Source organism: Syngnathus leptorhynchus, chromosome 13, assembly GCF_054491065.1.
Source record: "Syngnathus leptorhynchus isolate UIUO chromosome 13, UIUO_Slep, whole genome shotgun sequence".
Taxonomy (NCBI): domain Eukaryota; kingdom Metazoa; phylum Chordata; class Actinopteri; order Syngnathiformes; family Syngnathidae; genus Syngnathus; species Syngnathus leptorhynchus.
Genome location: NC_141207.1, coordinates 2,555,322 through 2,568,603, shown reverse-complemented (window position 1 = coordinate 2,568,603; position 13,282 = coordinate 2,555,322). Strand labels below are relative to the sequence as shown.

At 39.0% G+C, this 13,282-nt stretch overlaps 1 protein-coding gene across 6 annotated transcripts in view; it reads right to left on the bottom strand.

The window, feature by feature from the left end:
• Positions 1 to 13,282, bottom strand: part of ptprsa (protein tyrosine phosphatase receptor type Sa) — a 313,388-nt gene that overhangs the window by 3,752 nt on the left and 296,354 nt on the right. For all 6 annotated transcript variants that reach the window (XM_085929036.1, XM_085929035.1, XM_085929040.1 and 3 more), the window contains 8 exons: positions 11,593 to 11,712; positions 10,392 to 10,546; positions 8,189 to 8,474; positions 5,496 to 5,674; positions 5,287 to 5,413; positions 5,076 to 5,201; positions 3,264 to 3,418; positions 688 to 823 (listed from right to left, as the gene is read on the bottom strand). In XM_085929036.1, the coding sequence (XP_085785162.1) occupies positions 688 to 823; positions 3,264 to 3,418; positions 5,076 to 5,201; positions 5,287 to 5,413; positions 5,496 to 5,674; positions 8,189 to 8,474; positions 10,392 to 10,546; positions 11,593 to 11,712 (1,284 nt within the window). The remainder of the gene's footprint in view (positions 1 to 687; positions 824 to 3,263; positions 3,419 to 5,075; positions 5,202 to 5,286; positions 5,414 to 5,495; positions 5,675 to 8,188; positions 8,475 to 10,391; positions 10,547 to 11,592; positions 11,713 to 13,282) is intronic.

Genomic DNA, 13,282 nt, shown 5'->3' with positions numbered 1-13,282 from the left:
GTTTAATTCCAAGCATCTGTTGAATATACAATAACCAAGTAACTGGAAGATGAAGGAAACTGACGCAAAAATGACATTGTAGCTGGATAAGATAAAAGTATGTACAAGTATTGTACATAACTTTAAACAAATAAACAAAAAAATATGGTAACAATGATATTATCAAGACAGGAGCGGTGTAATGGACGGTTCACCAACATCATACATCACTAAAATAGGTCATACCGAGTTGCCATGGTGATAATAAAAAAAAAAGAAATCCAAGTATTACAAGACAGTGAAGGCTCCGGGGTACAGTGAATCTCAAGATGTCATCTTAATTAAAAGTAATGAGACTTGCCAGAAGAATAGCAAATAATTGAATTGAAATGAATTATCGAATACAATAAACCACTGTGACACCATTGATGAGATGTTAATATTGTATATACGTATTAATAGATCCATCTGGTTATTGAAATTATGAGTGGGCGAAGTAATTACAGATTAAGGCAGGCATTCATATCATCTTTACGCATGTTTGGATTTGCAACAATTTCTTTTTGTTTCAAATCACATTATGTTCAATTTATTTCTGGCTATTTTTGTTTAGGTTCCAAAGCTCAACTGTTAAATAATAATGTATTTATTTTTTAAAAGCTGATAATGAAAGGATTTGTTTGACTGTGTGTATGTGAGACATCTGACCTCAGTTTGGACCATTGCCGGCCTCTGTGTCCGAAGCATCTTCACCGTCTGGAAGATGTCAACAACGCCTTCGTAACGCATTCGCTCCAGGACGATGCTGAGGGTGATGAAGACGCCGGTCCTGCCCACGCCAGCGCTATAAAACAGAGCACCAATTTGAAGCGTAGAAATAACAAGCCACAACATTTGGATGGCAAAGTTAGGACCTCTTGTAAATAAAATACAATCATATTTATTGGTAGTGCGAGTTAATTTCTTGGCAGACAAAAAGGATAACCAACTGGAACCGCTCAAGGTCACAGTAATGACAAAAATGCAACCAATCTAATGGTTTGATAAATAACAAAACATCTTGACATCTTTCTGGCTGCAACTGCTGTCCATAAATACAGTCTTGCGTCTTAAGTAGAATCCGGAAATACTTCAAAGCTTCCTTTCTAAGCTGCTTTGCTGTGAAATGACTTCCACTCCACCAATGGAACAATAATTGATATGACAACAATTTTATTTGGGCTGCCTCCAAATGTTAAAGCTATTTTGTTGACCGATCAACGAAACTGACGGCTGAAGTGCTCGTGGGTATGTCTGTGTCAGAGAACAAAAGTCACTTCGAGTGTTTTGGAATTATTTAAAAAAAAAAAAAAAAAACCCTTTATGATATCAAACAGTATTTCTGAGCTGACCTATCTCTCCAGCCACCCACGAACATCCTCCCCCGACTTTCATTCCTGGTGTATCGCTTAGGCCACCCAAAGCCGCTTCCCGGAGTCGATCACAGCTTTGTCACATGAACTCAAACTCCTCTTCCCAGTGCTCCTCTCTCACCAGTAGTATCCCCTCTCCAAATATGAAAGGGTGGACCAGCCGTAGCCCACTGAGAGGATTTGGAGTCTCTCATTCACAGAACGTAATCATGCAATTAATGACAAAAAGCACAAAGGTCTATTAGATAGTGGCTGAGAAAAAGAGCGGAGGCGGCAGAGAAGTGGAGAGCTTGGTGGTGGGAACGGAATGAAGAAGGGCCAGGAGAAAGAATGGAACGAAATAAAATGAAGGAGTAGAGCAGAGGATTAGAAACAAGAAATTGGGATGACAGCTGAGGAAGGTGCAGAGTAAGGGAAAAGGACAAAGCCTTCAACCAAGAGTGGACAAAGCAAGGTGGCTGCAAAGAAACCAATGTTGGTAACAAACGTTGAATGACATGAAGTCTTGAATTCAATATATAAAGACAGGTTGGATGTGAATACAGAAAAAAAAAATCAAGTGGGTGAAAATTAACACTAAAAGAACTCACACTAAACATGTATTACTTGAGATTACATTATTTTTGTTATGGTTTTACAAATAAAATTAAAGGAAGATGTTTCTCACAATATTTTATTGAGAGAATTAAGAGTACTGTGAGCCTATTAAAGTGGTTATGAATTTCCCTTGTAATTATTTTTATTAAACCTCCACTGACAAAGTCTCAACAGGCCATTTGATGGCTGGTGACATCAGCTTCCCGACATAGGGAAAGGTGACGTTATGTTTGATGATGTTATCGCACCCGTGTGACACAAAGGCAGAAAAAACAAGCTACAATACCTCTTTTAGAAAAGTAAAACATTTATGTGACAGTAAGACAATGAGTCATATTGTTAATGAGTTTGATCATCGACCCACAAGAATTTAAGTGGGACACTAAGTGGGGTGCTGCAGGGGCACCGCACCCCCTGTAAAATATCCTTGGACCCCTCCACCCCCACCCCAGGTTCCAGGCCAGATAATTCGGATTCTTACTGGGAATTTTTTCCCATATTTTTCCCATGCTTCACAGAGAAAATAGCTATAATAAATGTTTATCAGCGTTTTGTAAAATGTTTTTGGGGGGTTTGCAGACCGTCTGATATAGCCTTGACCCCGCACCCAACCTAAGATAAAACTCTAGCCCCACCACTGAGTGGAGGATCTTCGAAACACACAGTAGATCCAATAATATACCATACACCATTTGTTTTCCATAAAAACAATCAAAAAGATGGTTGTACAAAAGCTAAAAGATGGATCATACTCAAGGTCCATAGCTAAATATGAATAATTTGAGCTCTGACGCACGATCACAAGCAAATATCCGTTTCTGGCATGTGTAGCATGCCAAGATAATGATGTAGGTTACCTTGAAATCTACACCCCAGGTATTAGAATCCATCATGGATCATAAAAAGAAAAATAATGGCTGTTTTATTTCATACTCCTCCTCTTTGTAAATGCCAAACTGCATCTCAGCCTTATCAATTATGAACGAAATGGGCCTGTGGAGTTCCACAGCATTACCATAGCAAAAAGAGGAGTATCATACTTGGTGATGCTGTGAGGAGTACACTACAGGAGGAGGCAGAAGGCAATTTAATAACAGTGTTGGTAAAAAAAAAAAAAAAAGAAAAAAAAATCTCTTTGTATTTCAGTGTCATGAAATGCTTCTCACCAATAAAACCATTATTTAGAGCTTAAAATAGATTTCATTGTTTCATGAAGTGTTCATCCAAGTTTCATTGCACTTTTGATTTCACAACTAAGGTAAGAGTGCTCCCCACCTGCAGTGGACAGAAATTGGTCCATCCTGTCCAAACTGCTCCTTGGTTTTATGCACCTGGCCAATAAAATCAATGAAGCCCTCGCCAGATTTTGGAACGCCTTGCTCTGGCCAGTCGGTAAACTGGAACTGCCTTACAGTCCTGGATTGGCCGTCCTGTCAAAACAAAACATGGAAAGAGTGAGATCACGAAAAAGAGTGTGGAATATACACATGTATCAGATAATGGTTGACCTTTGACCTTGGTCATCGCAAACATTTTGGGATGTTTGGCATTGAAATTTCAATAAGTATTTGCTTTAACATGCTAGAGAACATATCCTGAGTTGGATATTAATGAGATTCATGATGGGAAGAACAAATGAACAGTGCCATATGACAGAGAAATTCACAAGTACCTTAATGGTCAAAATATTTTGTGAAAACAAAACATCAGTGAGCATTTGCGTATGTTGAAAGTGGTGTCTAATGAATAATCGAAAAAAGTCCACAACATTCCCTTTTTTTTTTATTCTTCGCAGTTGTTGTTTTTCTAACAGCGTTCATGCCACTATGCACTCTTACATGTTTAATATAGTGATTGTATCACAGTAATCTGCGTACGCCAACTGGTTTTGTTCATGTCATGTTTGTATTCCGCTTTTGGTACGGATAGCATGTTTCCTTTCTTTTCGCCCTTTGTCTTTCATCTGCAAAACATTACGCCTCAGAAGGAGGATTAAAAATAAAACGAGAGCGGCAAAGACAACGGCACAATGGGCCACATGCTCAGTCGGGAGAGTGGGGGGGGGAGGAAAATTTAACACACAACCTGAGGGCCCACGCTGCGTGTCAAATTGTGTGATTAAATACGTGACTGGCTCGCGAGATATGAGTGTTGAGGCATGCAAGCAATGTTATTTTACTTTGCAAAACAAATTGTGCAAGCTTATTCTCATTTAAAAAATATGTATACAAATGTATATAGTCAGCACGTAGACAATACTATATGGGATTAATCTGAGTTTATTCTCACTATCGCTGAATCTACACACACTTCTCACATATGCATCTACAATTGAAGCTCTTCTCTACAATTGCCATAGACCTGATCCTCTTGAAAAAAAAACAACAACTTTGCACTATCAGTTTCAAGCCCCCTCATGGTGGTTTGTCTGTCGCACTGATGAAGTGAATCTGTGTTAGTATGCTGTCTGCTCCCTCATGAAAATTTAGACAATTTTAGATCCCATGAGACTAAAAGACAATGCTGAACCATTATAGTTTTACTGAGGTGTTAAATTTTTCTATTACACATTTAATAAAATGATTCAAATTGCCTATGTCAAGAAAGTTCATGTTGTTTATTTTTTTGTAACATTCTCATTGTTTCTGTGTACACCAGAGTTCATGGATATAAATAAAAATAATTGGATGGTTGAATGTCGTTGGCAGAACAGCCAACGCTGCATTCATACACAATTACCACAACATATCTGTGCATGATTATGTGCATACTCCAATATGGCACGTGTGTGCGGGGTGTATGATATGCAACATGTTCTGCTACCATCAGCAAGACATTTAACTAACTATGTACCTGCCACACAACTTGAAAAATCAGTGCAGAGCAGGAGCAGTTTTATGTCAATGCTGCAGTATTGCTCCCATTTTAAATTATCGCACATAGTTGGTTTTAGAATAAACCCAGCAAATTTATTCTCATCAACAGGCCCTTTGACCTATAGGTTTTCCACTTGTGGTTCCTAAAAAAATGTTGCAAATGATAAAATTTGGTGACACTGAGCTGGATTTGCAGATCTGATCATCTTACCCTGGCATCTGTGACCTTGAATTCTCGTAGGATGTACTGAGGCATGTTGTACTCGGCCATTGGGTCCACGACAAAGTATTGATACCTTGCAGAGCGCTCTGCTGGCCAATACTGGTGACACTTTTCCTGTATAAACACATGAAGACGTTTAACGATGCCTTAATTCAATATCTTGATACGGCCGGTTAGAGTGTAGGAGTTTGTGTCATACCCTTCCCATCTCTCTCAGTTTGGTCAACATGACTACAATGGTGGAGTTGTTCTCCCAAAGCATTCTCCAGAAGTCCTCTGTAGTTTCTGCCAGAGGGCCCTGTGTGGCTATGTAGGCCTTCTGTTGCCTTTAAAATGTTTTTAAAAAATCAAAACTATGAAACAAAACCACACTTTATCCTTACAATGCACACAACCACATCCTCCTACCTGTATCCATCAATAAAACTGGAATTAATGTAGTCAGATCCTTCCAGGCCTCTGATTGGCTGCAGGCAGACACGCGTGGTCTCGTAGGGCATGATATTGACCAGGCGATTCTTGAACTTGTTGCACGGTAAGTTGGCACTGATGAAGCGGGACGTGTGGGCTTTGGAGTTGGCCAAACGCTGGCAAAACAAAAACATGGAGGAATACGTTAATAAATAATAAATGAACAGCACACAAAAGAAGTTAAGGAAGCAGGTAAAAAAAAACAACAGGGAGAAAAATGAAAACTGACAGTAAAGTACTTTAAAAAGGATGTGAGAGGAAAGAAGAGTAGAGGACAGTGAACATTGGTGGACAGATAAAGATAACGTAGACATTTGTATGCCACCCGAGCATCTGACCACCAATCCGATTGTTAAAACACAACGAAGCTACAGTTTTAAAGGGTCACTGCTTATTAAGTATGCATTCCGCAGAAAGTAATTCAATATGTTTATCCTCTTTTGTAAATCATGGAGTCCAGGGGGGTCGATATCAGTTGTGGGAATCTATGCCAAACACAAACACACATAAACAAACTTGTAGATAAAGAATGAAGGAAACCGCAAACTGCCTGGAAAGTGGGTCACTCTCGTCTTTGATATACTGCAATGTATGCAAAAAAAAAAATGCCTTGCAGATGGATATTCAAGCTAAAGATATTAATGTTTCAACAAATATCCATTGAATGGCTGAGAATTGGGTTCATCCATGTTCAGCTAATGTTTGTATAAAAAACTGAGTGTGGCTTATTACAAAAGAAAGTGAGATAAATGAGCTTCAAAACACTTGATGTGATCGACTAGTCCACGTAATGTTTTTCAAACAGTCCGTGTGCTTGAGGCTTCTCCTGGCATTTGTATGTGAACTGGGTTGATCATTAGATTGTAGCATTTCTTCCCCAATTCCTCTTTAACATGAGCACCTATTCACTTGGATTCCATTCAGGCCTTCCTCTTTCCGTCATCCCTTTATCCCTCTTGCTTCGGCCTTGCCTTTGATCAGAGCTCCACGAGGGGGACCTGGATGGGTTTGAGGCGGCCTGGCAGCGCTACAGAGGCCCTTCAGCTATATCACCAAATACTACAGTGGGTACGTGACTCAGATCCAAAGCTGGCCAAGGCAACAGAGCCGAGAAGCATCAACGCTATCACTAAACCAATGCGCCAATTCCTTTCCATTTATAGCACAGCAGACTGGGTTAAACATTAGGCATGGCACTGTACCCAACAAGAATTAGTGTGGTGGTGGTATCATGTCAGAAACTAGAGGAAATAATAATTGTTGAAACAGAAATACATACAGGAATTATTGCACATGTTGTCAATTATAAATTGTGTTTGTTCAAAAAAAGCCTTCAAATCACTTCCTTTTGAATAGTTCACTACCAGCCTAAATTTTGCAGGCAGTAAGAGCAATAACTCATTTCATCATCATTTGAATCTCCTCCACAACAGTAGGCTAAATGCAGTTGTCTTCCTGTTCATCATCACACTCAATAATGTACTACCCCGCAGCCTCCTTCACTTCCACCTCTCTTACTTAATACAGGCTTTGGAGTGAACATGATTATTCCCCGATTCAACTCTTGACGCCAGCTCAGCATTATCATCTGTATCATCTGACGGTGATTCCGTCACTGCTGTGCCTCACTAAGTGGAAACACACCAGCATAGTTATTGTTTCTTGGCGGGGTGCCATGCCGATACATAGTGAATGGGAAGATGACTAACTTCAGCATTCCACTCAAATTAACATGTAATATGTATGTAATTCGACATCAGCAGTTATTCATTATATTCTTTTTATACCAAACAGATAGATAAAAAAAACCAACATCATTATAAAACCTCCAGTAATCAAAATTGAATTCAAAGACTGCATTGTTCTTTTGTAAATGTCATGTAAGATTTAGTATTTAGTTAGCTTGTATAGTTACAGTAAAATGCAAATGCTTGCAGAACACGCTACCGAGCGTGGCACACATTTACAGAGAAAGACTTGCAAACACAATGTGAAAAGAGGCACCCGCTTTCCTTATTGTTTTATCCACTGCCATCTGAGCCACGGCGTTGCCACCATTCCCTTCATTTGCTTAATATAGATCAGAAAGTTCTACAAGCTATTACATTTTCGTACAGCTGGGAAGGAGGAGGAATTCCATGTTGCCTGGCCAACTTGCCGGTGTCTAGAATCATGATAACAATGCCTTTTGTACTGCTCTATCTATAGCTTTGGTCCATCTGGCATCATATAGTGTAAAATCTATGACAAAGATAAGTCAACAAGGCTCAATAAATCCCCTTTAAACAGAAGCACGCTGCAATTAAAAAGGATCATAAACTTCCAGCATTCCACATTTTAGCAGTCTCATGAGTCTTACTAAATTCTGTTTGTGAGAAATGTACTTCTTTACTGACACAGCATCTTCCTCTGTCGTGCTGATGGTGAAATACTTGAGTATTTTATCATGCTTTATTTAAACTGTCAAAATAATTTGATATACTGTAATTAACTGGATGTCAATTATTCTCATGCATCCTTTCTTCTTCAAGGGAGCTCTGTCCTTTATAAAAAGAAAACCCTGCAGGTTAAAGTTGCTTACTCGCACTCCCTTCAAGTATAAATTTCCATCAATGGTCACTTTCACGTACCTTGAACTCAAGCTCCATGCCAGTGACGTGCTCGCCGCTCTCAACCTGGGCCAGCTTCTGGATGTACGAGTAGAGGCTGCGGGCGGCCACCTCGGTGTTGCCACAGGCCACCGCCTCTAGCAATGCATCATGAATGAAACTGTACTGGTCCTCCGTCTGCACCATGTAGTTACGCTGGGAGCGCATCAGTGTCACGTGGCCATAAATGTCCACTGTCTTCTCGTGCTTGATTCTTTCGAGCATAGCGTCGATGACAATGAAACAACCCGTTCGACCAACGCCAGCGCTAAAGAGAGGAGAAAAATAAAATACACAAGATTATTTATTTTGTCACAAGTATGTATGTATGTATATGTATGTATGTATGTATGTATGTATGTATGTATGTATGTATGTATGTATGTATGTATGTATGTATGTATGTATGTATGTATGTATGTATGTATGTATGTATGTATGTATGTATGTATGTATGTCACGATAAAGGTGCTTTTAATAAATAATGAAAATAGTAACTAATATTATGGTAGTAAAATAAATACCGTATTTTCCGGACTATAAAATACACCTAAAAACCTAAAACTTTCTCAAAAGTCGATAGTGCGCCATATAATCCGGTGCGCCTTATATATGGACCAAATTCCTAAATTTAAACTGGCCCGAAACATTGTGTCATGAAATCAATCATATGTGGCCCGCTGAAAACTATGAATCATGAATCAAAAAGACTATGGATCATTATTTTGTGATTATAAAGTAATTTGTTGCGTCTGAAGTTGAAATGAAAAAGATAAAATGGAGAATGATTTAATTTGGATTAAAAATCTCACATGATGCATTAATGGTGCGCCTTATAGACAAAGTTTTAAAATGGGCCATTCATTGAAGGTGCGCCTTATAGTCCGGTGCACCATATATTCCAAAAATACGGTAATAATAATTAAAAATATTAGCAATAAATAATAGTATATGATAAATAACATAGATAGTTGCTCCATTTACGGTATAGGAAGATATTCAAATCGGCAGACACTAGGATAAAGTACAAACTACAGTGAAAAACATAAAAGATTGATAAATTATAATTTTGAGTTGCTATTATATTTTTCTTCATCGAGGTGTAATTAGCTACTGTACTGGATCTGAGCATAGATCACAGAGTACCGGGGTACCTAATACTGTGTCCTGCGAGTCTTAACTGATCGTGACGCAATGCACTAGAAATGTATTAAAAACAATCACGTAGACCGTACACAAGCTGTCATTTCAGTTTTATAGTGTAACGCTTTGGACCGATTGGGGTCTTCTCATCTTGACAAAAAGGACGGCTTTGAATAAGCCTTTTTGAAAACTATAATTTGTGAAAGGCTACAGGGTAAAAAAAGAGGAAGAAACATGAAAAATGGGATCGGATTAGGGTGACTCTTTTTGATGGCGTGGGGAAACAAGAGACAGACATGGAGAGAATGGGAGCAGAATAAAAGCGGTGCTTTGAAGGGGAAGATGATGTGATCACTGGAGAGAGAAAAGATATGCAACTGCTAAGAAAGAATGAGAACGGTTTTCTATCTGCTGTATTATTTAATGCGTACAGCAGGAGGAAATGTGCCATTTTATTCATTGGTAAATGTTTAATATGCAGTATCTAATAATGGCAACGTTTCCCTACATGTTGGTTGTAGTTTTTAACTGCTGAAATGAATTAAAATCAAATAAAACACAGGTGCAGGCAGGATGCTCCTATTTTTTTTTTCCATCCCAAAAACAAACAAATATGTTTGAATATTTAGCTTTGGACTGCAATGTTATGGTGTTATTATATTTGTGTTTGGGATTTTGTTATTGTTCTTTAATGCTAGCACAAATTTTTTAAGGTGCCATTTAAATATTAACAGTTGGATCTCTGAGGTATTTGCCCATCCACCAAGTGTGAAATAAATGTTTCCATGTGATACAGGGTAAAGATCTTCCTCCGTGAATTAAAATGCTTTTGGCGAGTGAGTCGGACACGACATCCACCCAGTTGGTCTAGCGAACAAAAGAGAAAGCCTTCGTCTATACGGCTTCAGTTTTGCAAGACATAAAATATGATACAATTCTTGATCTTTGGGGTATTTTGTCAAAAGGTTATTCAGACATCTGGTTTCAAATGATGAAAAATAAAATAAAAGCTACAAACACGATAAAAGTTACTGTTGCTGACCTGCAGTGGGCGATGATGGGTCCGGCATCAGGCGGGTTGCAGGTCTTAACCCTACGGAGGAAGGCCAAGAAGGGTGTCGGGTACTCTGGCACACCGTGGTCAGGCCACGCTGTGAACTGGAACTGGCGAACCTCACGTTTCTCACTGGATCCATTCTAAATAGAAACAAGGAAAGTCGTGTTAATTAGACCAGAATACCTTTTTTCCTCCACTGAGGAAATTATTGCAATTAATGCAATTCAGAATTGTGTGTAGCATTTCACAAACCTGATTTAATGCTTAGAGATATGGATTAATTGATTTAGCTTTTTTAACAGACAATGACCTTGTTTGTTAACAAAATTTCCACATTCGTTTTTTTCTCACAGTTACCAGTAAATGAGTGTGTGTTTCATAGATTTTTGTAAGATAGAGCTGTTTTTTAACAACACAAGAAAAAAGAAGGATTCATAGAAAGATTCTTTGCAAAGTATGAGAGAAGAGAAATCCCTTCATCGTTCTGTCCTCCCTTCTCTTCTCTTGTGGAGATACTGCTTGCATTTCAATGCGGCGTTTCTGCTTTCCTGACAGACTTTTTCCCCTTGCTGAATAAATGAATAAATGAGTGCGGTAATTAAAAGCAAACGTGCCTAGATCATATTTTTATGGGTTTTTCTTTGGTCACTCCCTCATTTTGTTGCTGAAGCTCCCAGCAAAAACGTGACAAGCCGTCGGCTGCCACTTGTGAAGAGACATTTTTGCATCTCTGCAGGAGAGACATACATATGGATCTCGACCACGGCCATCGCTTTGATGATTCACCGTTTGTACATCTGCCACCGTTCTCTACTGCCTAAACACAGGAATCCTGCAAAATCAGTTTTTATTCACCAAGCTAAGGGATGAAATGAGCTCATATTCTCTGCAATACGTCTTTGCACAGATCCAATTAAAGCAAGGTCACTCTGCATGGGAATGTGTGTGTGACACTGCAAGTAGCGCTTGTGATGTCTACTTTAATTAAACTTAAATTTGATCTCGCCTTGTGCTTTTTGGCCTTTTCAAGTGCATTTTAGTAAAAAAATCTGACTCGTGAGACTTTGTGTTGTAATATTACAGGCATTCTCTTTTCATTTCAGGTTTCACACTATTACAATTTCAAATGTTCATAACTGATAATCATGAGTAACCCAGTGAATAGAAAAAAACAACAATGATTTACCTTGTGCAAGGAGAAGGTGCGTACACAAAAAGTGGCTAATTCTATGGTGTCCAACAGGGTCACTTGGGTCATACCGTAGGTTTCTGAACCACGACTGGGCCAGTACTGGTCACATTTTATCTGTGAGGAAAAATAAAGAGAAAGAAAAAAGGGTCAACAGGTTTAAAAAAATAGATTATCCAATCAATAAAACAGCAGTGAGAGCTGATAGATGGAGCTTCTCTGCGTCTTGCAACAAAGAACTGCACAGTAAACACAGAATCACGCTGTCTTGTTTTAATTTCCACAATTCTGATCTGCACCCAACAGTACCTAATGTAAAAAAGTCACGCACATCTGCATGCCCGACTATATTTTTCATTTAACATCTGCTTGAACATTTGGTTTTCAGCGCTCTTGCACTAAGCCTGCAAGAACACATCACCTGTCTCCAATGTCAGTGCATCTCATTGAGTTTCATTCAATATGGTGCGACAACCTGGAAGACATTTTCTCTCTCATTTCCTGCTCAAACTGACGCTGAGCTTCCAGCGGTCACATGTCCTGATCATGTCTGACAGTGGAGGACAGTGCCTGTCAGGATTGTGCACAGGTAAACAACTGAAGCGAGGTGAGATGAAGTAGAGACACCCGAGGTAAGTAAGTCTGATGTTGACAATGGTTCGGCTTGACAGGATGAAGTCATGTTTGTATTTTTGACACACACACACACACACACACACACACACACACACACACACACACACACACACACACACACACACACACACACACACACACACACACACACACACACACACACACACACACACACACACACACACATCCACGTGCTGTGAGGAAATTACCTTAGAAGATTTCACACTGTGTTTTTCCATTGTTGTTTTTTGTTTTGAGGCAGTCATACAAAATTTCAACTCAAGTTTCCGATTCAACCAAAAGAACAAAGCAGATATAGTGAAACCATCTATAGTTTGAAGGTTAAATACATACCATTTCAAAAATATTGAAACAAAGAGGCAAAAGCCTTTTTTTTTGCTGACTTGGCTGACTGTACTTGGTTTTTGTGGCATTCATTGGGAACGAAAGGCACAAGACGGGGGAAGGGACAATGGTGCATGGCAACAGCCAATAAATGTGAAACGTCTCTGACTGACTTTTGCACTCCCAACTTCTGTCAGCTTCACGATTACTTGTTTTACTCTTACAGACATCTTTCTGGTTTTTATGCAACCTTCACAAATAAAAACCAAATCTGTAAGTCTCGACCTAACATTACATCTAACTTCTTTCATCAACAAACTGCTGTGGGAGGGAATGGTCACAGTTGCTGCAAAAACTCCCCAGCTTACAATTTAATTTTAGCTTACTGCTCTGTGCAAAAAGAAGCATCTCTTGAGTGTTAAAAGTTGCTAAGACTTGGATGTTTTGGTATTTGTACAGAAACTTCTCTCACTTTTGTAACTGCGAAGGGGTAATAAAAAAACAACACAGCCAAGTCCCCCATGGATGTTTCCCATAGTATCAGACGTGAGCAGGTAGACCATTAGTGAGATAACTGTTCAGGCACTGCATTCCCATTCAAATTTCACAAATGTAATTTCTATTCTTCTCTGAAAGCGAGCTATCTCAAGAAAATAAAGTCTGATTACCTGCCAATGAAGTTTGAGTTTGCATTTGGGAAATCACT